The sequence below is a fragment of the Perognathus longimembris genome, chromosome 21 (assembly GCF_023159225.1).
Source record: "Perognathus longimembris pacificus isolate PPM17 chromosome 21, ASM2315922v1, whole genome shotgun sequence".
Taxonomy (NCBI): domain Eukaryota; kingdom Metazoa; phylum Chordata; class Mammalia; order Rodentia; family Heteromyidae; genus Perognathus; species Perognathus longimembris.
Genome location: NC_063181.1, coordinates 5,693,645 through 5,719,671, shown reverse-complemented (window position 1 = coordinate 5,719,671; position 26,027 = coordinate 5,693,645). Strand labels below are relative to the sequence as shown.

Here is a 26,027-nt window from a genome sequence, read left to right as displayed (position 1 = left end):
TTTTATACTTAGATATTTAGTCAAAGCAAAGTGAGAGAGAGAGAGAGAGACTGTTATATGTAAGACGGGTAGGAATCTGGCTTCCTTAGCTCCAGAGGAATAATTAGTGACACCAACTAGGTCAGCATGATTATAAATGAATGACCTTAATGAGAGCAAGTGGAAAGGCCATGTTTTCCTCCCAAGCTATTACAGCAGGAGTTTCTCTGCCCTCCCTCCCCATCCTTCCCCTCGTAAATCAATGGCTTCACTGAGGCCCTCAGAGCTCTCTTCACGTATACTGACAGTGAATTACAAAGCTCCTCACCTTCTGTCTCTCTTTTTCCTTGTCCCCTTCCTCTTCTTCTCCTAAGTAGTCCTTTCGTTTATTCCTGTGTTTAGCAATGGATAGATACATAGACACATACATAGATACACACATAAATGGACATTTTAGGTGTGTGTATGCCTAGGAATATGTTTTCTAGCTTCCACATGCGAAAGTATATGACATTTGGGGTTTTCCTTTGACCTTTAAGTAGTTGTGCAAAGGGGCTTCAAGCCAATAATCAGCTTATAAATACAAATGTGTCTGATATTTTGGCTTTTTTGAGCTTGGGTTTTCTCATTTTATTATCGTGTAATAGTCCATAACATAGTCCTCAGATCTCAGCCTCCTAAGTAGCTAGGATTACAGGTGTACGCCACCGGCGCCTGGCACATAACTTTTAATATAACATATTGTTATCAGTGGTCATTTTATTGTTACAATTGGTCCTTTTATTTAGTTATTACTTATCTCTTACTGTGCCTGATTTATAAATGAAACATTATCTTAAGTGTGATCAGGGGAGGCATCTTGTGGAAGTCCCAGCCATCCCGGGCAAGCAGGCCCTAGCCCTCAGGGAGCAGCCGGGAGAAGGGCTTTGTGGGGCGGGAGCCCGGGGTCCCCGCCCCCTCCGTGCGTGGCATTGGAGACCCCCACAAAGAGGCCCGCCAGCCCAGCCGCGGCAGTTTTTAAAATACCAAGGAAGTTGATCTGGGCCGGGGCCCAAGCAGTGACGGGGAGGGCGGTGGGAGGGGGGAGGGAGAGAGAGAGAGAGAAAGAAGGAAGGAGGGAAGGAGGGAGGGATGCGAGCGAGGCCGGGGAGGAGGGCGCGGGGCGCGGGCCGGCCCCAGACCTCGCCGCCGGGCTGGGCGGGCAGCGCGCGGGGCGTCCCCAGGCGGCACCCCGGGACCCCACGGGCTCCCCGCGGCCAGACCCCGCACGCCCAGCAGGAGTCCCGCCAGCGGCGCCCAGGGGCGGCGAGTGATCGGTGCCGGGGCACCCAGGCTTCCTGCCCCGTCCAGCACCCGCGGCGCCTCCCGGGCCCGGGCAGAAGGGACCATGAAAGGTAAGGGAGACCCCGTGGGGGAGCCGACAGCAGAGTTGGGGCGCCCCAGAGCCGAGGACCCCAGCGGGGGGGGGGATACCCAGAGCCAGAGGACCCCAGGAAGGGGGATCCCCAGAGCCAGAGGACCCCAGAGGGGGGATCCCCAGAGCCAGAGGACCCTAGAGCGGGGGCAGGGGAGGGGGACCCCCCCAAAGTCCTGGAGACCTCAGAGCCAGGGAGAGCCCAGGAAGGAATCCTTGCTTTCCCCATCACCCCGGGAAAGGTGCTGCAGGGGCAGAAAGGGGGCCTGCGGAGAGGGAGGGGCGCCCCCACTGGCTCCTGCCCCCCCCCCCCCCCCGCCAATCCTCAGCACAAGTGTAAAGCCCCCAACTCAGACAGAGGAGGCCAGCAGCTCGGATCCCCAGCCCAGGACACCCCCCCCCACCCCGTTCCCATCCTCTCCCACCAACTCCCGCCCGGGTGCCAGCCCCCAGCTGGCTAATGGCCTGTCCTCTGACCCGGCCTGCCTGGCCATCGCCAGGGTGGCCCTCGGTGGGAAATCCCAACCAGACCTGCTGTGAACAGTGAGCATGTGCGCGCGTCCCGCTCCCTCTGAGGCCTGGGAGAAGGGGGCTCCGGACCTGGTCCGACCCTCTTGGTTCTTGGGGGTTCTGGCACCCTCGGCGGGAGACCCCCACCCTCCCCACTTTCCCACTTACTGAAAGTGCAAAGCCCTTGGGAAACCATTCTCTAAAGGCCATCCTGCTGGGCGGGCATCCCTGAGAAGGACACGGGGCCCTGCGCTGGGACCCCACCTCTTGTGTCATGGCGGCCAGCTCTTCGTCTCTGCCCCCCAGACAAACCTCAGTCTGAATCTTGCCTCCACGCTTAGAACGGAGGAAACTGAGACCCAAACAGGTCGCAGGGCTGCCGCCACACTGGGCCCGTTCCTGTTCCGCCTGCCCCTGTGCTTGATTTGAAATGCTTCTGAATTCTGGTTTGGGCACTCCTGGGGTTTGAACTCAGGGCCTCATACTTGCTAGAAAAGCGCTGCCCTGCCCGACCCCCCCAGGCCTCTCTGGCTATTTTTTCAAACAGCCTCTTGCATTTTGCCCTAGATGGTCTGGACTGGGAACCCCTATTTATGCGTCTTGTGTACTCCCAAGGGTGGGAATCTTAAGAACCCCCCCCCCCACCAAGGTGGCCTCAACTCTCTGCTCTCCTGATTTCTGCCTCCTGTGTAGCTAGGCTGACAGCTATGAGCCACTGTGCCTGACTTCATAAAAGAGTTTAGGTCTTTTTAACAAAAGATCTCCCCCTTCTCTGTCACTTTGCACACAAATCAGCTGCTCCTGTGAAGAAGTGACTTAGGACACAGAGAGTCAGGGGCCCTGATTCCCAGTGGGGAGTAAACCTGGCTTCTCCGCTGTGCCCTGCCCCGGCCTCGGCACCTCTGCTAGTACTTCCCCTCACGGGGTCCTGGACTGTCCGGATGAGCCAAGCAAGTCGCGAGCATCCCGGGTAGTGCCCTGGCAGGCAGAGAGGACCCTTGCCCACGCGTCTGGGGAGCCCCCTCCTCCCATCCGCAGGCCGGGGCGGGCAGTCCCCGGAGGGCTTGGGAACGCTCAGAGGCCCCACAGCCCTGGTCCTGGCTGAGGGCGGCAAGACGCTGCACATTCTCACAGTGGTTTGGGCTCTGCTCCCATTCCAGGCAAACGCTGTAAGGAAAAATGCAGGGAAGGGAAGACGGGAGGGCTGAGCCCATAGCAGTCACTGTCCCAGAGGACGGCCTGGCTGCTGTGGCCCCCGAAATGAGCCAGCCCCGCCCGCTCACCTGCCAGCCCGGCCCCCACCCCAGTGTCTCCCCAAGGATCTGCCAGCCATGAAGCGTTCAGCTCAGGGCTGTTCTTCTGAATGCTCCGTGGTCCCGGGGACCCGGGCTGCGAGGGAGATGGGGTGTCTCCAGCTCAGGGGACCTGGGCTGCGAGGGAGATGGGGTGTCTCCAGCTCAGGGGACCTGGGCTGCGAGGGAGATGGGGTGTCTCGAGCTCACCTCTCCCCACCACTCCTGCCTGAGGCGGGCAATTCCAGGCCAACAGCAAACCCTTGGCCTTGGAGCTCCACTGAGTGAGATGAACTGGGATTTTTCTCACCTAAGTGGAGAAAACAAGATGCCTCTTGGAGCAGGGCTGGGGGGGGGGGGGGAAGGGGTGGCCTGAGGGAGGTTGGCTCCTTGGCTCCTCCAGAGGCTCTGCCCATCTTCCCGTTACCTCCCTGGCAAGGGATCAAGGTCCTCTGCTCCAAACAGGCCTGGTGATGTGATATTTTCGGGGTGGGGGGTTGGGGGGGTTGCTTCACCGGAAAGCACGCCCGGTGGTCAGCTCGGCCCCTGTGGCCCAGCTCCAGTGCCCGCTCTGCCATGTTTCCACCCAGAGCTCCTCATAGCCGCCTGCCAGGCCTCCCAGGCAGCTGCCTCTTTGATGTCAGCCCCCCCCCCCGCCCCTGTTACAGGGAACCCTGAGGAACACAGCTGCCACCAGCCTCCTGGTGACAAGCCCCCCCCCCCCCCCCGCCCAGCTTCCACTGGACTGTCTGAGCCATTAGCAGCCAGCCGCCTGGAGATTCGTTTCCACGCGCTCAGTGACAGATCCTCACCGTAGCCCTCCGGGCTCCCAAGAAGCATCTTGGGAGTCTGCCGCCGAGGGCTCTGGTTCCTGTCAGTTTTCTCCTCTGGGCTCTTCTCCTCCCAGGGGGTGGGGAGGCTGAGGCCCAGGACTCAGTGGAGTGGGGGGCCCCAGAATGTGCTTAGCTACCAACGAGGCAGAGCCCCACCCACCCCACCGTTCCTAAGTGTGAGAGGAGCAAGCCCTGCACCTTCGTAGATTCCAGGTGGAGTCTACACTGCCTGGTAACGGGTAGGCTGAAAGAATGGTGTAGGTGAAAATACAGACTGAGACCTAGGAAACGTCCACCTTCCAGCGTGGCTATGAGGAGCCCAAAGACTGAGCCTCCATTTCCAGGTCTCTGAACACTGGAAGGATCCTGGTCCAGAAGGGCTGATGTTAGGAGGGTCCCAAGAGACCAATACAGGGGGTTCTAGGAGCTCCTCGCAGTGGGACGGGTGTTGGAGATCAGCTGCAAACACTCAGGCATCTCATGAAAAAAATAAAGGTCATCCTTCCTTCCAGCTGGGATGATATTACTAACGAGAGATTCCATCCAGGGCTAATTTGTGAAATGAAAAAGCCTCTTGCCTTGCAGTAAGCATTGGTGTGCAACTTGGCTGTTTGCATGGGCTAGCAGCTGTTTTGGGTGCTAGAATTGGCACCTAAGATGGCACGACAGCCCATGCCACTCCTACGTGCATCATCTGTGTTTTAGTTGTGTTGTGTGTGTGTTGAAAGCCCTGGTGCCCTGAGGTCAGCTAGCTAGCTAGCTGGCCAGAGCTTGAAGGCAAGAATTAAGCCATGGCGTTCTCAGAACTCAGCACAGATTCTCCCTAAAGATGCATGCATCCGCATGTCCCCAGATGTCTTATAGGAAGAAAGACACAAAGAAGTGCTCAGACACTGTCCTTTCGCTCAAAGGGGGCCTCTTCTTTGCTAAGCATGTACGCTTTGTACCCTGAGTCACTCAAAAGGCCGACTCTCAGCGATGGTAGACATTGTAAGAGAGGCACCACGGAGGGGCTGTGGCAAGATATCCGTTCCCTTCCTTGATGCCCACCTTTCCCACTTGCCTGGACACACTCTGACTGACCTCAGGCGTGGACCGCTGGGTCTTCACTGGGCACTCTCCCTGCACGGTCTCCCCGATCTCCAGTCTCACCTGTGGCTCCCGTGGGGATAGACTGATGGGACCAGCCATAGTTCTCTGAGCTCCTGAGCCACGCGTCCAGCACTGTCCTCAACGTCTCTAGCTGAAGACTTTGAGACACCTTCACTCCACTCGAGCCCAGGCTGTGCCGTCGACGGTTCCAAACTGCCCTCCCACACCAGCCGGCTGGCACACATTTTTGGAGGAGTCAGGCCAGCGGAGAGGGAAACAGACCTGTCTCCGTAGAGACGAGGCATGCACATCGAGAGGAGAACTGGATAATCAAGGCAGATGATGTCAGAGAGCAAAGGAGTGACACATAAAAGGAGTCCTTGCAACATGGGACCATTTCCAAAGTATGTCTTGCTGACCGGAGAAGCTGTTGGCAGGATTTGTGGGTGAGGCCTGTCGGACACCTATTAGAACTTGCGCCCACTTTGGGAAACCTCTCCTTTCAAAGCAGGAGAGGAAGAAAATGGCTTGTGATGGAGCCAGGAGGAGTGGCTGGACACATAGGCAGAGAACCGGGGTGGCGATGACACAGCAAGTGAGAGAGTGTTCCAAGGGGAGTGGCAATGAAGTAACCACCAGACTTAGCCTAAGGTTTCTTGGCTGCGAGAAGGCCAGGCTTAGTAGGGAAGAGAAGGGAGACGGACGCCGTAGCCTTGTCTTTGACAAGTCTCAGGGAAAAAGGAGGAGGTAGAGAGTTGGAGTGACTAGTGTGCTGGGCACAAAGGGATTTTCATTTGAGAGTAGAGGGATGAGGGACAAGGGGAAATGGCCAGAGTGTGGCAATGAAAGGGGCTGAGTGGGGAAGGTTGTGTTGGAAGGAAAAGGGATAAGTGTCTGCTTGCAGACTCAATGGAAAAACAGTGGCTACAGACATTTGCCTTCCTCGCTGGGGTTAATCTGTTTCTGACATGTGCTCATTATTGTCAAAACCCAAAACTGTCAGAAAAAGGGGAATCTTATCCCTCTGAAATAATGACAAGATGTAGGTGACCATCCTTCCAGGAACCTTTATGAATACATTTACACATGGACTTCCCCCCCCCCCCGCACCAACATAGGTAAGACAATACTAGCAGTGATATTCTGTCGTGTGTTTTAAAAATTATGCAAAAGGACCAGTTATCGGTGGCTCACGCCACCTGTAATCCTAGCTACTCAGGAGGATGAGATCTGAGGATCACAGTCCAAAGCCAGCCTAGGCAGGAAAGTCTGTGAGACTCTTATCTCTCATTTGAGCTGAAAGTGGAGCTGTGTCTCATGTAGTAGCGTGCTAGCCCTGAGTAAAAAAGAAAGCCCCAGGACCAGCATTAAAATAATACATACATACATACAATTAGCAAAAGGGGCAATGGTTGGAGCTCCATGGCCAACCATGTGATTACATATGTAAGGCCCTAGGTTCAAACCCCCCAGTATTGTAATATTTTGTTACAAACAACAGCAGGGCTGGAAAATTGGCTTATAGGTAGAACACCTGCCTGGAAAGTACAAGGTCCTGAGCTCAAATTCTGGTACTGCCAAAACCAACAGTGTTCCTAAAAGAGATCAACAAAAAGATACATTTTTCCCAGGCAATGAATGCAGATCTATATTAATGTTCCACGGTATGATTGTACTGTAACTAATGTAATCAACGCCCCCGAGGGTAGACACTGGAGCTGTTCATGTTTTCCCTCAAGGTCATCGGGGGGCAGAGGTCGTCTCCACACCTACACCTTTTCCACTTAGGAAGTTTCTAGAAGGAAAATAGCCTATGCAGAAAGGGCTGGGATGTGGCTCAGAGATACAGTGCCTGCCTAACAAGCTTGAGGTCCTGGAAGGGAGGGGAGGGGGCCCTGGGAAGCTCAGGGAGGAAGTGGCTGGGGACAGGCAGCTGGGAGCTTGAGTCAAAACAACATGGAGGGGCTAAAGGACCAGAGGGGACAACCAGGATCAAACCAGCCCTGCCGTGTCACTGAGAAGGGCCGCTGTCCACCAATGACGCCAGCATAGACATGAAGGGGTGACGCGGTAAATGAACAGGTTGAGTTCTATTCCCAAGTAGAGACAACTTTCACCCCTTAAGGCATACCTTAGAAAATGAGGTGGGCCCTGGGGGCTGTCTCAGAAACCAGGGATTGCTCTTGGCAGTTAGGGCAGGGGTAGAAAGGGAAATGTCAGTGCCCTGGTAGGGAAACATTGCATCTTAAGAGGCCAAGAATTGGAGAATAACAGGACATGAAAGGGAGGAGCATGGTTTAGAATGAGGATTAACTGTGAATGGAGATTTACCACCACCACCACCACCCCCACACCTCCCTGGTCCTGAGAACATAGCCGAGGGCCCGGCAGGAAGGGAGGTAGACCAGAGCAGAAGATGTGGGGACATGAAATGAAATGTGGGGGGATGGAAAAGGAGACAGGCATGAGAGGAAAGACCTGGCAGGAACACACAGCCAACCATGACAACTGGCTGGGCCGGAGGATCAGCAGGAAACTTCCCTGGGGGTTGAGAGGGGGCAGCGGATTCCCACGGGGACAGAGATGAACCCACAGAGGAAGCTGCGGAGGGGGCGGGGGCAGGCGCATCCTAATGAAAACAATGCTGCAACCTTAATTATAGCATTCTCCAACCTTAAACTACAGCTGTGCCGCCACTTTAAATAGAGCGTGGGCTCCTGGGAAGACTTCAAGATCTTTACTTTCCCCTGCCCAATTGGCTGTTTGGAAAACCCACTCCATGAGCTGGGCTGAAGAGCATCATCAAAAACGTGTTCCTTGAAGAGCCCAAAGAAAGACTTTCTCTTCCATTCCTCGAATCTCTGCCCCTGGTGACAGGGGTAGAAGAATGAAGTTGCAGAAAGGCAGAGGATGAAAGTAGCTACGCAGCATCAGCAACCACCGTGGAGTTCGTGGTTGGTCAGCAGGTCGTGGCTCTCTCCATCCCCAAAGGAAGAAGTGAACGGAGTCGGCAGCCACGGGAGCCAAGGCACGCGCACACCTCCAGTCCGCTTGCGCGGGGCTCTGTGGAAGCCAAGGCGTTCCTCCTCCGCGGCCGTCCTTCCCGTGACCGAGTATTTCAGAGGGCCAGGGAAATAGAGGTCGGATGCTACGAGCAACAACAACAAAAAATTAAAACTTCCTCCTCTCCTCCTCCTTTTTACCTCTTGAGCTCCAGGAGGAGAATATCATATCCCCATACAGCCCGGGGAGGCCGGCAGAGGCTTCCCTCTCTTGTCTAATTCCATCCCTCACATGTTCTTTTTTTTTTTTTTTTTTTTTTTTGCCAGTCCTGGGCCTTGAACTCGGAGCCTGAGCAGTGTCCCTGGCTTCTTTTTGCTCAAGGCTACTAGCACTCTGCCACTTGAGCCCCAGCGCCACTTCTGGCCTTTTCTATATTGTGGTGCTGAAGAATCGAACCCAAGGCTTCCTGTATCCGAAGCAAGCACTGTACTACTAGGCCGTATTCCCAGCCCCTCACATGTTCTTGTCTCCTCTGTGTGCCTACGTTGGCTCTGCTGCTTTCAACTTTTGCAAACTTGGGATATCAACATGCCCCAGCCACCAAAAACTCTAAGAACAAATCAGATTTAAGCCATATTTAAGTCATTAGCCATTTTGGTTTAAATTAAAGTGAGCTCATCATTAATACAGCAGAGACCGCTAGTTAACTTAAGGACACAGGCCTAGGGGATCTGCAAGCCACCTTTAGTGAACCCCCTCGTGGTCCCAGCTCTGGAGTTGAGGGGCTGAGGCAGGTGACAAACTGCTGGAAGGTATGACTATAAACAGTTATCACCTAGTATTTTCCTTCATGGTACCTTCTCTCTAGTTCTCTATCAAACTTCCAGCTTCGCTGTGTTAAAAGTGAAATAAAGCAATAAAAGAACACATCAGGTCTGTGGACTTTGAGAGCCATCGATCTGCTACGCTGCAGACTGTGTGCGCACATTTGAGTCTTGTTCTGGGCACTCTTCACTTCCCAGAGTGTAACACAGCCGGGCAGGGAGTCCTCAGTCTGTGGTTGTGCAAAAACATGGCAGAAAGCTAAATCCTATGGCCCCGAAGGTGAGGGATTAGGAGTAGGAGATGGGGAGATGGAAGAAAAGTCTTCTCTAGTCGCTACTGACCCTGCTGGCCCAGAGCCAGGCAGGGGAATCCAGGTTCGCATCTAAGCACTCCTCTAACCTATCGACACAGCTTTTCTCACTCTTTATGTCTTTGTGTTCTTCCCTTCTCTGAGCGGCACAGTCTTGATGCTCGTGCTTGCGAAGGGCTTAGCTAGCGAGAGCGTCACAAATGCTTTGGATTATGTTCTCATTAAAATGAACAGGGCTAACGTGGTGGGATTTCTGCAGCATTCCAGACATAGGTGAATCGAGAGTCTCCAGGGTCTGGGCTGAGCACCGGAGAACAGGAAATCCAAGTTTAGCAATGGGAGAAGCCCCCTTTAGGGATCAGGAAGCCCCGAGTTAACAGAGCTGGACCGGCCTATTCCAGGCAGGAAGATAGCCAAACCCCTTTGAGGCCTTCCATCCCCTCCCCCCAGTCTGGAGAGCACTGAGCTCCGCGCTGGCTGCTGTCACTTCCCTTCGCCTGGACCACGCCTTGCAGTACCGGAAAGCTGTCATTATTAATTCCTACTTGCTAAGGACAGGCAATTGAAGAGCCTCTCACTGGGGGAGCAAGATTATGACCCAGCTCTGAGAAGAGGTGTTTGCTGAAGGCCCGCTCAGCCTTGCTTGATTTAAATCATCTCAGGTTCCCTCAAAGACTGTAAACAATGAAGTGATGAAATTGTTCCGGAGCCAGAGCAGGGAGGAGTTCCTCCGCCAGAGAGGAGCACCCCCAAGGGGTGGGGAGAAATGTAGCCAGGGCAGGGAGGGGTGGAGGAGTTCCTCCCCCAGGGGGTCCATTGTGGGGAAGATCTGACAGCCCACAGCTCAGCTTCTTCCAGCAAGTGAGGGGCCCCGGCTAGCTGGGGGGGGTGGGGTCAGACAAGCACAGGAAGTCAGGAATTCCAGCTCGCTGGGTCTGCAGCATTGGCTCATGGGAAAGAGATTCTCCCCGCCTTAACCACCGTAGCAAAGCTGTTCTTGTAAGCTGTTGGCAAACGCACCATGGGATCATAGCCCAAGTCACAATGCAAAACTGCACCGGGTGATTTCGTAGGGTTGAGTTCATCTACTTCTGGTTCTTCGTATCCGTCCTTCCTTCTCCCACTAAGCCAGCCCTCTGCAGAGTGCTTACTTACACACTCACGTGCATGTTCACACACATGTGCATGTTCAGACACATACAGTTGGGATGATAGGTGTGTGCCAACACACTGGGGTTTGTCTCTTGACGTTCAACTTTGCTTATGGTTGGTTTTTACCATGCCAAAAAAAGGTATTTTCATGCGTTTAAATATATTGATTCCTACTGCCTTTGATTTGGAGGTCTAGTTTAAATCTCTCTTCTTTAGAAATCTCCCCAACAATTTAGAATTTATCACCAGCTCTATTCCTAGAACAAAAGCCCAGTTGGCTCATTGGGAGACCATCTGTCATGTTTCAGACATTCCTTTGGGGGTTCTGTTTATTCTGCCTACTTTAGGCATCTTCCTCCTGTTCTTACGGAGGGGAGGAGATGAGGGTCGGGGGAAGGAGAACAACGTCCTAACGTCAGAACGCATCGCTTAGTCTACTTCAGGGGCCACAGATCCTAGGGAGGAAGTACTGCATTGGCCTTCTGCAAGGAGCCCTTCTCATCCTACATCCCCACTGACACCCTGGTGGGGGGAGGGAGGGGTGTGAAGCCGAGGTCTGTCCCCATCCCACGTCCCCTGACCTCCGGTTTGCAATCCATGCCCTCCACTCAGCCACATTCAAGCTCGTCCGCGAAGCGGAGGCATCCCACTTCCGTTACCGTGGCTCAGAGGGTGAGGCCCCTCAGCCAGGTGAGCCAGCGGAGCTGAGCAGGTGCAGGTAGAAGGTGGGGCTGGCTCCAAGCCTTCTCAGCTCAGGGGACGAGGGAAGATCTCACCAGAGGCCTAGACTTCCTTCCTTAGACTTCTCCTCAGGTCACCAGGAGCTGCGATGCACTGGGTTCGATAGACCGGGTGGGGAGGCCAGGGCCTGGGTCTGGCACTGCAGTTTGCTTGGGTCTCTCCAGCCCAGGTCTAACGGCACCTCTTCCTTCACAGTGAGGTCCGCCGGCAGCGACGGGGATGCGCTGTGCATTACCGAAGAGGAACTGGCGGGCGAAGAGGAAGACATGTCATCCTTCCCGTGCACCCAGGAGGGTAAGGGCGCCAAGGGGCCCTCCCTCCTCTCTGGGTGGAGAGCTCCCTGCGGTCACCTCCAGGCTGAGAAGCCCCTTGGCTCTCTCGAGGGCTTCAAAATCCTGACTCTGCTTCCCTTACGCTTCCTGTGTCGTGGTGTCCATGAAGTCAGCATCTGGCATGGGCGCTGTTCGTCTTCGGGGCTTCTCCTCAGCCCCATGGAGCAGCGCTGTCCTCTCCCCTGCGGACGCCCCGAGCACAGGGCCTGTGTTCCAACTGGTCCCTGACTGTCTCCTTCAGTGTCCGCCGTGGCGGTCCATTGTGTGAGCTCCTTTTGGTCTGGAGTGTGAACTGGGCACCAGGATCTTTCACCACTTCCGGTTGCTTACCATGTTCACCTTAGGAAGTTCGGTCCAGGTCGTCATCACATTCCCATGGGGCGCTAGCCACCTGCCAGAGGTTCTAGGGGCTCCTGGCGCCCCTCTTCCTCCACACCAGTGACCTGACTGGCAGAGTGTCACCATTTTTTTGTTTGTTTCCAGAAGAACTGGAGACTGGAGACCAAGCTTCTGGTTAGCCTGGGGTTCAGGAGGTCCCCATGCGTGGGAGATTGCATTTCAGAAGTGAGACAAGCTGCAAAATAGCCTAGTGGGGCCTTGCGAAGGAATTTCTATGGCAGGGGTCACAGTCCTAAACCTAGAAGGCTTTGAAGAAACCGGGATACGTTGGTCCATCAATGGGGTAACAAGACTGCCTATATATTGTGGGTCATCAATGGACCAGTGCAGAGGACAAAGGTGTTTGCTCATCACATGAGACGGATAAAGACACCAGAGAGAAAGATGATGGTGACAGAAGTATCTCTTCAAGACCTTGTCTTGGGCTCCTCTATTAGAGTATAGGGTATCAAGATTCTCGAATGAATATATATGGGTGAGGGTGGAGAACTCCCTTATTTATGAGCCTGATTTGAAATGGGATGAGGTAGGACAAAGAAGGAAAACGGGGTTGACCCCTCTGCTCCAGTCTCAGCTTCTAACCTAAGCCACTTCCCTGTTCCCCAGGCCGGCCAGGACCCTACTGTAGCCGCTGCCAAAAGAACCTGTCGTTGCACACTTCCGTGCGGATTCTGTATCTCTTCCTGGCTCTGCTCCTGGTGACTGTGGCCGTACTTGCTTCTCTAGGTGAGTTCAGGGCTCCTCTGCAAACTCCCGGGCCCTCCCCCCACCCCCCCCCACATGAGGCATGGAGTAGGCAGAGGCTTTGAGGGGCCTCAGGGGGCCCCTGACCCCGGATGGCAGCCCTGAGAGCGAGCACCTAGGAGGGGAGCCTGGCTCAGTCCCTCACTGAGGATATTCAGTAAACCAATATAGTTGGCTTGAAACAGATCTAAAACACGAGGAAAATCACTGACCAAACACCATGTAGTTTGGCACGCAGGATGAGTGGGGTGAATCGCATGGAATGAGCCATTGCCAGCTGCAATGAAACTGTATGAGAATAAAAACGGAAGTCTTTTGTCTCTCTCTGCCTTGGATTCTTAGCTGAGAGGAGGTTCCAGGGAAATAATATCTATTATGACCTGTGAAGAGGCAGACCTCTGTAATAGCATAGGACTGGGTATTTCTAAGTGCTCCCAAGATGTTGCTGCTATTCATTAAGTAAATCTACTAACCTCTCTGAAACAATGCCAGCTAGCGTCCAGAGTGCCCAACCAATTGGAAGTAATAGAAGCTTGGAGCTGATCAGCACCTTAGATGTGAAGCACCTCGCTTCACATTTCCATTGAATCAATGATGGATAGATGAACACATTGAGCTATGGAAAAGTTAACTAACTTGCCCAAAGTCACTCAATGCTCTTACACCAATCTAAGTTGAAAACCCATGCTACTGAGCCCTGTGAGCAGCACTAAACCTACCCCCTAAATTTGAATTCCAGAGAATCTTTAGGGAGCAGTCTGCATATTAGTTCAAGTCCCCGGTCCTGCCACGCCAGGCTGAGGCACCTGCAAAGTGGTATAAGCTTTTCAGAAGCATACTTCCTACCAAGGACTTCAAAGCTATTGGTGCCCTTAGAATGGTTTCTGGCAACTTATCCTAAGAGAAAAATCATATACTTACAAGCATCCTTTACAAGGGATTATTTCTAGGATTAAGTATTATTTTCATTTACAGCTCAGATTTTATCTATGAGCTCAGAAGAGGGGGCACCTAAGTGTTCCCCCCAAATAAGAGATTTATATGTCTTCAGTCTGTTATTATACAGGGATAAAGACACCGAATGTAATGATTTCAAAAGTGACTTCAGCCTCGATGCGAAAATGCCCATGACACAATACAAAACAGAAGCCAAATAAAAGAAAACAAAATGAAATCATCAGAACATCCCAGTTCTTCTTTTATTTTCTACAAAAGTATATACTTTCTGCAAAAGTTATAGCTCTATGTAGATATAGGATAGCTGCCTATGTTCATATGACTAGAAGACAGAAAGAACAGCAATCTCTGCATGGTTATTTTTTTTTCTTTTCTTTTTTCTTTTTTTTTTTTTTTGCCAGTCCTGGGGCTTGGACTCAGGGCCTGAGCACTGTCCCTGGCTTCTTTTTGCTCAAGGCTAGCACTCTGCCACTTGAGCCACAGCGCCCCTTCTGGCCGTTTTCTGTATATGTGGTGCTGGGGAATTGAACCCAGGGCCTCATGTATACGAGGCAAGCACTCTTGCCACTAGGCCATATCCCCAGCTCCTCTGCATGGTTAGTTTTAAGAATTGTTTTCTCTGTTTTTTTTAAGATGTTTAGTGAATTTTCCCTGTTTGGTCTTGTCATCAGACACAATGTGTGTCAGACTGACTCTGGGAACAGCTTCACTGGGGACCACTGGGAAGTGGCCTTCTCTGAAGAGCAGATGAATGGGATGGGTTTGCGTGGGAACTGATTACAATGTCTTCAAAACAAATGACCGCTGCTTCTGAACCAAGGCCGTGCCCTAGACTCTCTTGTTTCCCTCCAGTGTTTAGGAAAGTGGACTCCCTCTCCGAAGACCTCTCCTTGGCCCAGTCCACGTATGACAAGAAGCTTATGTCGATGCAGGAAAATCTTCAAGGGCTGGGTAAGCGCGCGCTGTCCAGATGTGGCACTGTCTCTGGGGAGCGGCTGGTATTCACCAGCGTAGGGCCGGCCCCGCTCGTGGTGCCTCACTTCCGAGGCCCAGGACTGAGTGTTCCCCGTTCTCCTTCCTTCTCCTTCTAGATAAGCATCATTCTTCCTAAGAGAACCACTGTTCTGGGATACCCCTAGGACTAGGGCAGAGGATTGTGTGCCAGACAGAAATCTAGCCATAATCTACTAAGTCGGAAGCCAAGTGCATTCCATTCCCCAAAGATACTCATGTATTTCAAGTCATTATTTTGTGTGTGTGTGTGTATTGGTACTGGGACTTGAACTCAGGGCCTTGTGCTCTCCCTTAACTTTTTGCTCTAGGCTTGTGCTTTTTCCCTTGAGCTCTGGCTTTTTGATGATTACTTGGAAATAAAAGTCTTCTTAAGTTTTCTGCCTGAGCTGGCTTTGGACTGCAGTCAGATCTCAGCCTCCTGAGTAGCTAGGCTTACAAACACGAGCCCCTGGTGCCCAGATCAAGTGAGTTTTAAGACTTTGCAAAAGCCCCAGACACGCCAGCCCTAACACATTCATTACTACTTGACACTGAGGAGGAGCTGGGCCAGACCTCCACGCCTGTACAATACTCCCTACCCCCAACCGTGGTGAAGATTCTCCCAACACAAGTCCTGATGCTCTGCATCTCCTGCCCCAGTCAGGGATGTGCTAAGAGAACCACACGAAAGCAGCCATGACCGAGGGCTTCCAAGGGGTCTGCTTTGCAGGCACAGCCTCCCACCCAGTCCACCACGTAGAGGCGGAGGGAGAGCCGTCGCTCTGTGACTCATTCCTCAGAGCTGTCCTTGAGAATGCACGGATGGGAGGGAGACAGTGCTACCGCACGTCAGACCATGAAAACGTTTAGTAAAAGGGAAAAATGCATAAAGATGGCAGGGCTTTTCCAAGGGTTTCATAGTGGGACTTAGGAGATGAATCAGGGCAAGGAACCCTACTCTGAAATGTTTAATTAACAAGTACTATGATCCCACGGTTCTTCATTCAGCAACTCAAACTGTTGTCCCTTTTTCCCAAAGACCCCAAAGTCCGGAGCAACTGCTCTGTCTGCCACGAGGCTGGGCAGCTGGGGCAAGAGATTAAGAAGCTGCAGGAGGAGCTGGAGGGGCTTCAGAAGCTGCTGCTGGCCCAGGAGGTGCAGCTGGACCAGGCCTCCCGGGCCCACGAACTGCTCTCCACCACCAGCAGTCAAATCTCCCAAGAGATGGGGGGTTGCTCCTTCTCCATCCACCAAGTCAATCAGTCCCTGGGGCTCTTCCTGGCCCAGGTGAGGGGCTGGCAGGCCACCACCGCCGGCCTAGACCTCTCCCTGAAGGGCCTCACTCAGGAGTGCTATGACGCCAAGGCCGCGGTCCACCAGATCAACTACACCGTGGGCCAGACAGCAGAGTGGGTCCACGGGATCCAGCGGAAGACGGACGAGGAGACCCTCACCCTGCAGAAGATGGTCACCGACTGGCAGAACTATACTCGGCTCTTTGGCGGCCTGCGTGCCACCTCCACCAAGACTGGAGAAGCGGTCAAGAACATCCAGGCCGCTCTGGGGGCGTCCTCTCAACGCATCAGCCAGAACTCCGAGAGCATGCACGACCTGGTGCTGCAGGTCATGGGCTTGCAGCTGCAGCTGGACAACGTCTCATCCTCCCTGGACGACCACGAGGAGAACATGCATGACCTCCAGTACCACACCCGCTACGCCCAGAACCGCACCGTGGAGAGGTTCGAGTCCCTGGAAGGACGCATGGCTTCGCACGAGATCGAGATCGGCACCATCTTCACCAACATCAACGCCACGGACAGCCACGTGCACAGCATGCTGAAGTACCTGGACGACGTGCGGCTCTCCTGCACGCTGGGCTTCCACACGCACGCCGAGGAGCTGTACCACCTGAACAAGTCCGTCTCCCTCATGCTGGGCACCACCGACCTGCTCCGACAGCGCTTCGGCCTGCTCAGCGCCCGGCTGGACGTCAGCGTCCGCAACCTCTCTATGATCGTGGAGGAGATGAAGGCCGTGGACACACAGCATGGGGAGATTCTGCGCAATGTCACCATCCTCCGAGGTAAGAGGTGGCTCTGACAGGATTGCCCCCCCCCCAGCCCCCCAGGGCCTGTGTAATCTTATCAGACACAGCCCCTGGGCTAACATAATCCCGTAACACCACAACAAGCGTCCTTAAGAAACATCCTTGCAAGGCGTTCTGGCTTCCAACTGTGCTTGCCGTACAAATCTGGACTTGGATGCAAGGGTTGGTTTAATCGGCTCCACCTAGAGAAACAGGAAGATGTTGGAAACGGTCTACTTTCAGTTTCTCCCTTCCCACCCCTTATTAATGCTCATTAGTCCTCGTCTGTCCCTCTGGGATGCCCTCTCCTCCTATCCTTCCTGTGCTCCTGCATCTGTCAGAGGTCAAAACCCATAGTGTGTAGACAGACAGACAGACAGATAATATAGAGAATGGAATTGGCTCATGTGATGATACATAAATAGCAAATCCATTAGCTGAAGAGCTGATGTCTCAGCTTGAAGGACATCAAGCAGGAAGAAGGAGGGTCAGCTTTTTTTTTTTTGGCCAGTCCTGGGCCTTGGACTCAGGGCCTGAGCACTGTCCCTGGCTTCTTCCCGCTCAAGGCTAGCACTCTGCCACTTGAGCCACAGCGCCGCTTCTGGCCGTTTTCTGTATATGTGGTGCTGGGGAATCGAACCTAGGGCCTCGTGTATCCGAGGCAGGCACTCTTGCCACTAGGCTATATCCCCAGCCCCAGCTTTTTTTTTTTTAAATCAAGCCTTTAAATGCTTTGATGATGCTCACTCATATTAGGAAAGGTGGTCTGCTTTACTCAGGCCATCAGTTTAAATATCATACTCATCAAAAAATTACTCTCACAGACTGACCAAGCATCTGGTTAAATATCATCATACAGACCAATAAAATTCACACATCGAGTTAGGCTTTCACACACATCTCCTTACATGACCAGACTCCATCTCTAAATAACAATAAATAACAAGGTCATAATTCTATCTAACATGACACAACTATCCTGTGTACAGTCAAAACCACGAAGAGTGACAACCTTAAGTGATTGTCTCACTCTTCTTCCAGCCCTGAGAGGCTGTGATTCCAAGTGAATAAATCTTATGTTTTCAGGGACACATGATAAGGAAATAAGAGAGAGGAGAAAACAAAGCCTTTTTGTTGTATATACACAGAGATATATTCATGAAAGTAAGGAGGAAATGCTCTTGGCCATTGCAGGCCTTACTCTGGGGTCAAAGCTAGTAATAATTCCTACTTCTCGCTTTCTACTACTCGTTCTCAATATCCTTTGACCTCAGTAAGAAACCCAATGTGTTATGGTTGTTTACCTGTTTGGATGATTGGAAAAATCTTCATTTTTAAAGTTTCTGGGCCATTATTATCCATGCCTGGATTGAGTTGCTAAGTTTCTTTCCCATTGGCCTTAATAATGGAGCATAGCAATTCTAAGAAGCCCCCTGAGCAGTCTCCTGCGGTACAGCCACACTTCCCCCTTCCGTGTCCTCATTGGGAAATAGCAGTACAATGTCTCCTTGGTAGTTACGATCAATCACCCAAGCCAACACAATGATTAATTCCCTGTTTTTCCTGTTGACTCATAGTCACAAGGAGCACAAAGTAGCCAAGTCTTCACTTCCCATTCATCTAGACCACTGTCATGTCTCCTCCCGGAAGCCTTCCTCTCTTTAGAACTTAGAAAACCCAGCACAAGACAAGCTATTGATAAAATAGTGATTGACCTCACGCCATGTATGATTGCCTTCTGACCCCTGAACCTGCAAATTCTGGCTATAGGAAAACTATCACCCTATACTAGATGCTGATTCAGAGCCCCCTGGAGAACAGACTCTCCCAAAGGCGGTTCACCAGTCTAGCATTCCACCTGATTCAGGTAGTGAATTCCATGAGCCTGGGCAATTTCCAAAGTGTGTGTGTGTGTGTGTGTGTGTGTGTGTGTGTGTGTGTGTGTGTGTGTGTGAAGCTGGTGGATAAGGCATTGTGCATGTACATGGATTGTAATTTTGATACATTTCCCCACTGTCCTTCATGGATGTCACAGAAAGAGGTATTGGGTGGTGGTACCTGCAGGCTATTCAGAACCATCTGTAAATCCAGCCCAGCTGTTTTCTTCTCAATCAGAAAACTCTCTAGGAGGCCACAGGGGTCAACTGAAACAATGTAGCCAGCCAGTCCTATGTCGCAAGAGTGGGGACCCTGAGCATTTGAGCCGCTTCTACCTGCAACTTACCTGTGCAGTCCTCCGGGACCCACTTGGGTTGAATCATATGTACACCGCTTTCATTTGGTGATGGAGTATTGCTGTGGCGCCGGGTTCACCACCTGCTAGACCAACCATCACTAGTTCATGATGGGTGGCTCGAAACTATCGCTCGTTCATGATGGGTGGTAAAGGGATAGCCGTGGCTAAACGGACCTCTGAGCACAAGAGCAAACCCAGAACTGTGATCTGCAGAGAACAGCTATAGTTATTTGCAGAGAACAGCATGGGATTGCTCCCAAATCCTAAGGGATTGCGCTGCAATTCACCTGCAGCCTGCCTACCCTAGGCGTGTCAAGTACCATGGCATGATACATACGGCACAAGTGGAGGGACAGCCTGCCCAGCAGCCTGGGCCTCTTACACAGCCTTCTGGTCTGGCCCCACCCCAAACAGCAGCTTTGCAGGCCCCTTGGTAAGTCAGCTGGAGTAACACATCCCACAAAGGATGAAATCTACAGAGACTCACTAGGCATTGTGCTGCTTCTTCTTCTTCTTCTTCTTCTTCTTCTTCTTCTTCTTCTTCTTCTTCTTCTTCTTCTTCTTCTTCTTCTTCTTCTTCTCCTCCTCCTCCTCCTCCTCCTCCTCCTCCTCCTCCTCCTCCTCCTCCTCCTCCCCTCCCCCTCCTTCTCCTCCTCCTCCTCCTCCTCCTCCTCCTCCTCCTCCTCCTCCTCCCCCTCCTCCTCCTCCTCCTCCCCCTCCTCCCCCTCCTCCCCCTCCTCCCCCTCCTCCCCCTCCTCCCCCTCCTCCCCCTCCTCCCCCTCCTCCTCCTCCTCCTCCCCCTCCTCCCCCTCCTCCTCCTCCTCCTCCTCCTCCTCCTCCTCCTCCTCCTCCTCCTTCTTGTTGGTTGTAGGAGTAGCCAGATGAAACCACTTATTCTTTGCTCTAGAAGGGAAATTTTAGTATAACAGCGTATTGGACTTCTCTAGCTTTCCGAGGGGGAAGGCCTCTGACTCCCACCGGACTTCTTTGTCACCCTCTGATACGCAGATCGCGTGCTCAGTGAATCTGGAGACGTTGCGACTCCTTGTCCTCGAGGTCCATTCTGCACAATGTCCTCCACATGGTGGCCTTGTGCGGTACCTTGTGGAAGAGACAGAGGGGATGGGCTTGCTTCCTGCACACTAAGTGATTGCGCAGTGCTGGAGAATGACTGTCCACCTGAGGCCCGATGTAGATTCTATATGTCGACCTTGGCAGCTGGAAGCACACTGCTTCTGGTGGTCTTAATCACTGTATCCCGGGAGCCCGTGGGTGCCTTAACTTAGTCAAACAATTAAGAAAGAGCTGCAGTGGGAGTCCCCGTGTGGTTTGGCTCACAGTAACCCACCAACTGCCCCAGGATCCATCTGTCTTCTGCCCAGGCCACAGAAGAGAGCTGAATTGCGATGTGTGGGGGCATCCCAACCCCTGCATTGCTTCTGCCTAGGTCGCGTTTAGGTATGAGGCGTGGGACAGAGGATGGAGAGGAGACACTGCAAACGTGACAGGGGCACACGGTTGGAGCTTTACATTAGCCACGGCCCTCAGCCCAGCTGAGTGGGAGGACAGGAGGCCTCGTCCTAGGTGGAGAGCAAGGTAGGGCATCTGCCTGAACTACGAGTTCAAACATGGTTCAACCACGCTTCTCCTAGTGTTGGGGCTATGGTTTTTTTTTTTCTTTAATTGGTGGTGTATGAAGAGATCCTGTTTGCCTGTTTTTCAGCATTACTTTTTGCAACGAAGCCAGATCCTGAGTAGTTCCATAGCAACTGAAGCTTTCCTACTCCGTTTCACCAAAATATGTTGTGTGTGTGGTCCCTTGGGTGCAGTTTGAAATGGTGTCTCTTGGCCAACTGGGCGTCCAAGTTACCACATGTAAAATCTTCCTCTGGAAGGAAATTCCAAGGGCACGATGCACGTCCCATCTGTGTACAGGGACCTGGCTCCGAGTCCTCGGTTCTTCAGACAGGCGCTGCCGCTCTGCCGCTCAGAGGCTGTGAGACCTCTCCCTGGCAGAGCTCCTTGCTGGGCTAAAGGACCAGGGTGATGAAGGGGCGCCGAGGCTGATGGGAGGAAAGCAGCCTGGCGTCTGACTTGCTCTGGAGCTACGGACAGCATCCCCCGTCTGTCCAGCCTCTGCTCTGTCATCTGTAAATGAAGGGATCAGACCACCTCGCCTCCCAGACCTCCCAGCCCTGACCCCCAAGCCTCTACTTATTCAAGAGAAAGCCTGCGGTGCTTCCAGGCAGTCTGCGCCTCCGCTGGCACATTTATCTCTTATTACTCTGTAGGATCATGTCTGTGTCTGTGTTAGGCAGTGTCGTGCTGAAACTCTACTTTGGGAATTAGAGACGGGAGCCACCACTACTCCTTAGTTGCGTGGCTTAGCGCAGAGCACTTGGCTCCGTTCAGCTCCGGCTCCTCACCCACACACAGGGATGTGAACGCCTACCTCGCCTGTACTCCCTGGGGTGGTGGTGAGCGTCACTCGTGGCAAGGATGTGAACTGGCTCTTACAAGCTATAGGTAGGATGGGTGTCTTGGCACAAGGCGTCCTCATGAAGCAGTCACCTGATAGCACAGGCTCCTTGTCCAACCCACAGATACCCGGCAGGACCCCTGGCAGGTGCTGAGGAGGTGTGTGCAGAGTGAAGGAACGAATGCATAAGCAAAGGCTAAAAAAGCCCAGGATGGGCAAAGAGTGAGAAGGATCCGGCTTGGAAACGTGTTCACCGGCCCTTCCTCCGTCTCCAGGGCTCAGGAGATGACGCAGGAAGAAGGGATGCGCAGAGCTGTCCCCTCCTGTCGCCAGGCAGAGGAGCTACATGGACAGATGGCATGAAGGGGGATAGTGACCCCCTGGTCCTGTCTCCGCAGACCAGTGCAGCTGTCAGGACCTCTCTCCTGGGTGTCCCCGCTGAAAATCTGCCATCGTTTGTTTGGCTTCTCGGTCTCTGCTCAGACTGATGACTAACCCACAGGGGCTTAGAGAGGACAAATAGGCGAGAGGGGCAGGCGGGCTCCGTGAGCCTCTCCGCCTGGGATTTCCACCCCTGCTGTCCCTCTAGAGCTCCCGGAAAGCTGATCCGACATTCCCCTAACCCTTCCCCCCAGTACTCCTCCCATGACCCCAGCCAGGACGGAGACCCCCTGGGCCCTCTGACGCCCTGCGGTTCGTTACCTCTGAGGCACCCCTTCCATCCTACCTCCTTCTGCCCACGTAGTTGTCGGGTTTTCTCTAGCGGTGGGCCCCTGCCCAAGCCCACCCTGCTCCTGGGTGGCAGTGTTGCTGTCTTGGAAACACAGCCGCGTCGGGCCATCCTGTTCTCCCTCCTTCCCACCCCAGCACAGACCACAGAGCTGACCACCACTTATCTCAGACATGCAGTCAGTTGTGGTTGGACCCAAATGGGCCTGAGTGGCTAATTATAGCCCATGTCTTCCTAAGCAGCCACGGGTGCCCCAGGGCTCCATGCTCTGAGCCCCTTTCTCCTCAACTCGTCTCAGTCCTGGGAAGTCTCCCCCCAGCCCAGAGCAGAGGCAGCCCCCCTCCCTCAGCCCTCATCCCTGCCCGCATGAGTGGCGTCAGCGCCTTCCTCCCCCATGCAAACACTGCGATTGTCAGCTCTGTCCCCAGACAGACCAGGGCCTGGGAACAGACCTTTCTCATGCCTCCCCTGGGCAAGAACCTGTGGCCTTTCCTTCCCGACAGCGCCAGACCACGGGTGCCTTGGCCCCGGAGGCTGCAAAAGGCCCAGTAGCCCCGTCCTAGTGGGTGAAGGGCAGAGGCAGCAGGGCGGGAGGAGCCTGGATCTCGGAGCCCCTGATCGGGGGACAGAATCCTGACTTTACCACCGGCAGGTTCGTTGTCTTGGACAAGGTGCCATCTTCTGCACTGTGGCTTGTCAACTACAAAATAAGAGTCACAGTTGCACACCTGTCACCCTAGCTACTCTGAAGGCTGAGCTCTGAGGACCAGGGTTCAAAGCCAGCCCAAGTAAGAAAGTGTGTGAGGCTCTTATCTCCAGTTAACCACACACACACACACACACACACACACACACACACACGTAGAGCTGTGGTTCATGTGGTGGAACACTAACTGTGAGCATAAAAAACTCAACGGCGCCCAGGCCCTGAGTTTAAGCCCCAGTATCCACACTCAAATGAAAGCATAACAGCCCACTGCCAGGACCCAGGCGGCGCTGAGCTGACAGCTCCTGGTGAACTCAATGGCTTGCGTGGCCCTTTGCCGCCCTGCCCTGCGGTAGATACAAGAAGGCACGCCAGGTCCAGCAAAGAAGGGGTCATCTGAAGGCATGAGTCCAGTGGGGGGCGGGGCCCGGGGGGGGGACACACAGCTGCCGGCTCCAGGGCGGGGGAGGGCCCCGTGTTCATGAGATCCCTTAGGCTGGAGATGGGGACTGTGGCTGTCTCCACCCAGAGCTCAGAAGCAGACAAGGCAGCAACGGGGAACTGGGGGCAGGCCCCAGCCACCTCCCACCCCAGGGCAGGTAGGAGGTGAGCTCGGAGAAGCCTCTAGAAGGAGCCAGACAGAGGCCTCCACCCCCAGCCACGGAGCAGAAGGGCGCACTCAGGGCAGCACAGGCCCTGGGGAACTGCTCGGCGAGGCCCTCCCTGGTATTCCCGGTCGTACTCAGGGCAGCTCTCCCCCGAAAGTTCTAGAACTGAGTGGCCAGGGACCTGCCCAGGGGTGTGCCTCCCCCCCCAGAAGAGCCTCAGGGGGCGTCTTCCCCGCTGTGGAGGGAGGAGGCAGGCCAGTGGCCTCTCTCTCGGGCCACCCAGGGCCACCTAGCAGGGCGGGAGCGGCCGGGGAGGCTGGGAGGTGTCCGCGGGCCCTGCCGGCGCTGCGAGGCTCTAGCGTCCAGTTGAGGTCATGGAGATGGAGGTGCTCGCTGTCAGGGGAGCGGCCTGAGGGGACACGGAGGGGACGGAGGACACGCCGGTCACATCCCCCAGGAGGAGAGGCTGAAGCGGTCGGCATGGCTTCCGGAGGAGCTCCCTCCCTCCGGGCCGTGCCTGCTGCTGACTCTCCAGCTGGCCTTTCCCTTCCACGTCCTCCGACTGCACCCACATGCCAGAGAGCCATGGGGGGACCGGGGGGGGGGACAGCAGTGGCAACCGGTGAGGAGATGGAGAAGGCCGGAATAGGACAGCCAGCGGGGCTGCCCACTCCCGACCTGGGGATGGCCTGGGCGTCCACACCGAGAGCAGACCCGGTGTGTGCGATTGCGCGGAGCCTGCTCTCGTTACTCCCGTGTCACCAACGAAGCCATCAGCATGAATGGCGGGTGGGCGCCCTGGGCTGGCCTTCGGGGGCCCCGCCGGCTCTGTCCCCGCTGTCGTGATGAAACCCCGTGTCACCTGTGCCCTCTTCTCTCCCCCCCAGGTGCTCCTGGCCCTCCAGGACCGAGAGGACTCAAAGGAGATGCGGGTGTTAAAGGGCCCCTTGGCGGCAGAGGACCCAAAGGAGACCCTGGCAACTTAGGCCCCCGGGGATCTCAAGGCCCCCAAGGGCAGATTGGGGAGCCTGGACCGATGGGGGAGCGGGGACCAGTGGGCCCGCGAGGCTTCCCGGGCCCCAAAGGCTCCAAGGGTAGCTTCGGCATCGGAGGACCCAGAGGACAGCCAGGCTCCAAAGGAGACGTGGGGCCTCCAGGGCCAGAGGGGCCCCCGGGGTCTCCAGGGCCCTTGGGGCCTCAGGGTAAACCAGGAATCGCAGGGAAAACGGGGTCCCCAGGTCAGCGGGGGGCCATGGGGCTAAAGGGAGAACCGGGCATTCAAGGACCGCCTGGGCTGCCCGGACCCCCGGGCCCCCCAGGAGGCCAGAGCCCCTACTGAGACGGGTCCCTGGTCCAGACACTGCCATGTGGAGGGGGGACCCCCCGGGGGGACGGGGGATGGGAGCTCAAAGCAGCTCAAAGCCTCAGTTTCCCCACACTTGGGATGCTCGGACTCTGCTGCAGGGCCGCCCTGCAGCTCTGCCCCCCCCCCCTTGTGGTGACTGAGAGCAACCTCCCCTCACGCACGTGTGCACACACAGGCACGCATGTGCGCACTCGTGTGTACACACACGCACACAGGCACACAGTCGGCCCGCTGGCTGGGCAGGAGGAGAGGGCCGAATCCCCCCTCGCCTGGGGCTGAGTCCACTAGGGAGGTGGCTACCTCGCGAAGAAGGCCTCGGATCTCTCTCTCTCTCTCTCTCTCTCTCTGAATGGAGGACCTGCTCCATCCTTCTGGAAGTTTCCTGGGGCTCCCCGTTTGATGAGACCTAGGGAGACTTGTGCAAGGCATTTGGGGGTGAGATGAGCGTGGTATCAGCAAGCCATAGGCACAGAGCGCCCAGGGAGCTGCCCCGGCCCCACTAGGGCAGGCTGGCTCGGCCCAGGCTGGCATTCCCGGGCCCTGTGCGTGGCACACCCCGAGAAGCCCAAGGGAGTTTCTCCCGCGTGCCCCCAAATCCTCCGCCCATCTTGCCTGTGCATCTCAGAAGCAACTAGGAAGGAATCAAGCAGGAGTTCCATCTGCGCCAGACAACTGTAACCTTCTAGAACATTCTACCTAGCACCCAGGAAGGCTGCAGCTGAGGAAGCAGGAGGAGCCTCTGTGCTGGCGGAGGAGGACCAGGCTAAGGGAGGACAGGGGCGGATCCCAGATGGCTCTCGTGACCGGTGTCCTCCTGTCCGTCGCTGGCCTTGCCCCCACGGTACCCAGACTCTAGAGTCCTCTCCACACAAGCGACTAGGTGGACCCGGTGTGCGAAGAGTCCCGATATCCACGGGAGGCGCCTTTGACATGGCCTCGCACCCTGCACCCCACTTCCGGCACCCACTGGTGGGAAGGAGCACTGGGAAGCTCCCCGCACGAGGAGGTCCTCGCTGCTCCTCACCCCAAAGGTGTTCCCGTCTGGAGCTGTCTCCTCGACGCTGCCTCTCAGACCCGCCCTCTGCCTCCTCTGAGCTTCCGTGTCACTGTCCTCGTGGACAGAGATGTGCAACTGGCTTGCACAAGCCCTTCCCTGCCCATTGCCGTGTAACGCCCTGTCTGCCTAGGATGGTATCGTGCCACGTGCTCGTACTGACCCAGTAAAGAGCTGTTTCTAGGA

At 54.8% G+C, this 26,027-nt stretch overlaps 1 protein-coding gene across 1 annotated transcript; it reads left to right on the top strand.

Moving 5' to 3' along the window:
* Positions 1-1,077: 1,077 nt before the first annotated feature.
* Scara3 (scavenger receptor class A member 3) lies at positions 1,078-26,027 on the top strand. The gene is made up of 7 exons (XM_048330338.1): positions 1,078-1,373; positions 11,347-11,445; positions 12,489-12,608; positions 14,436-14,534; positions 15,616-16,659; positions 24,309-25,586; positions 25,794-26,027. Exons 1-6 carry the CDS (start codon positions 1,367-1,369, stop codon positions 24,758-24,760), a joined length of 1,821 nt encoding a protein of 606 aa, XP_048186295.1. The 5' UTR covers positions 1,078-1,366; the 3' UTR covers positions 24,761-25,586; positions 25,794-26,027.

Excerpts from the sequence above, each read along its gene's own strand:
- Scara3 (XM_048330338.1), top strand. Across the intron at positions 14,535-15,615 it reads GGAAAATCTTCAAGGGCTGG|ACCCCAAAGTCCGGAGCAAC; the intron begins GTAAGCGCGCGC and ends TTTTTCCCAAAG. Across the intron at positions 16,660-24,308 it reads CAATGTCACCATCCTCCGAG|GTGCTCCTGGCCCTCCAGGA; the intron begins GTAAGAGGTGGC and ends TCTCCCCCCCAG.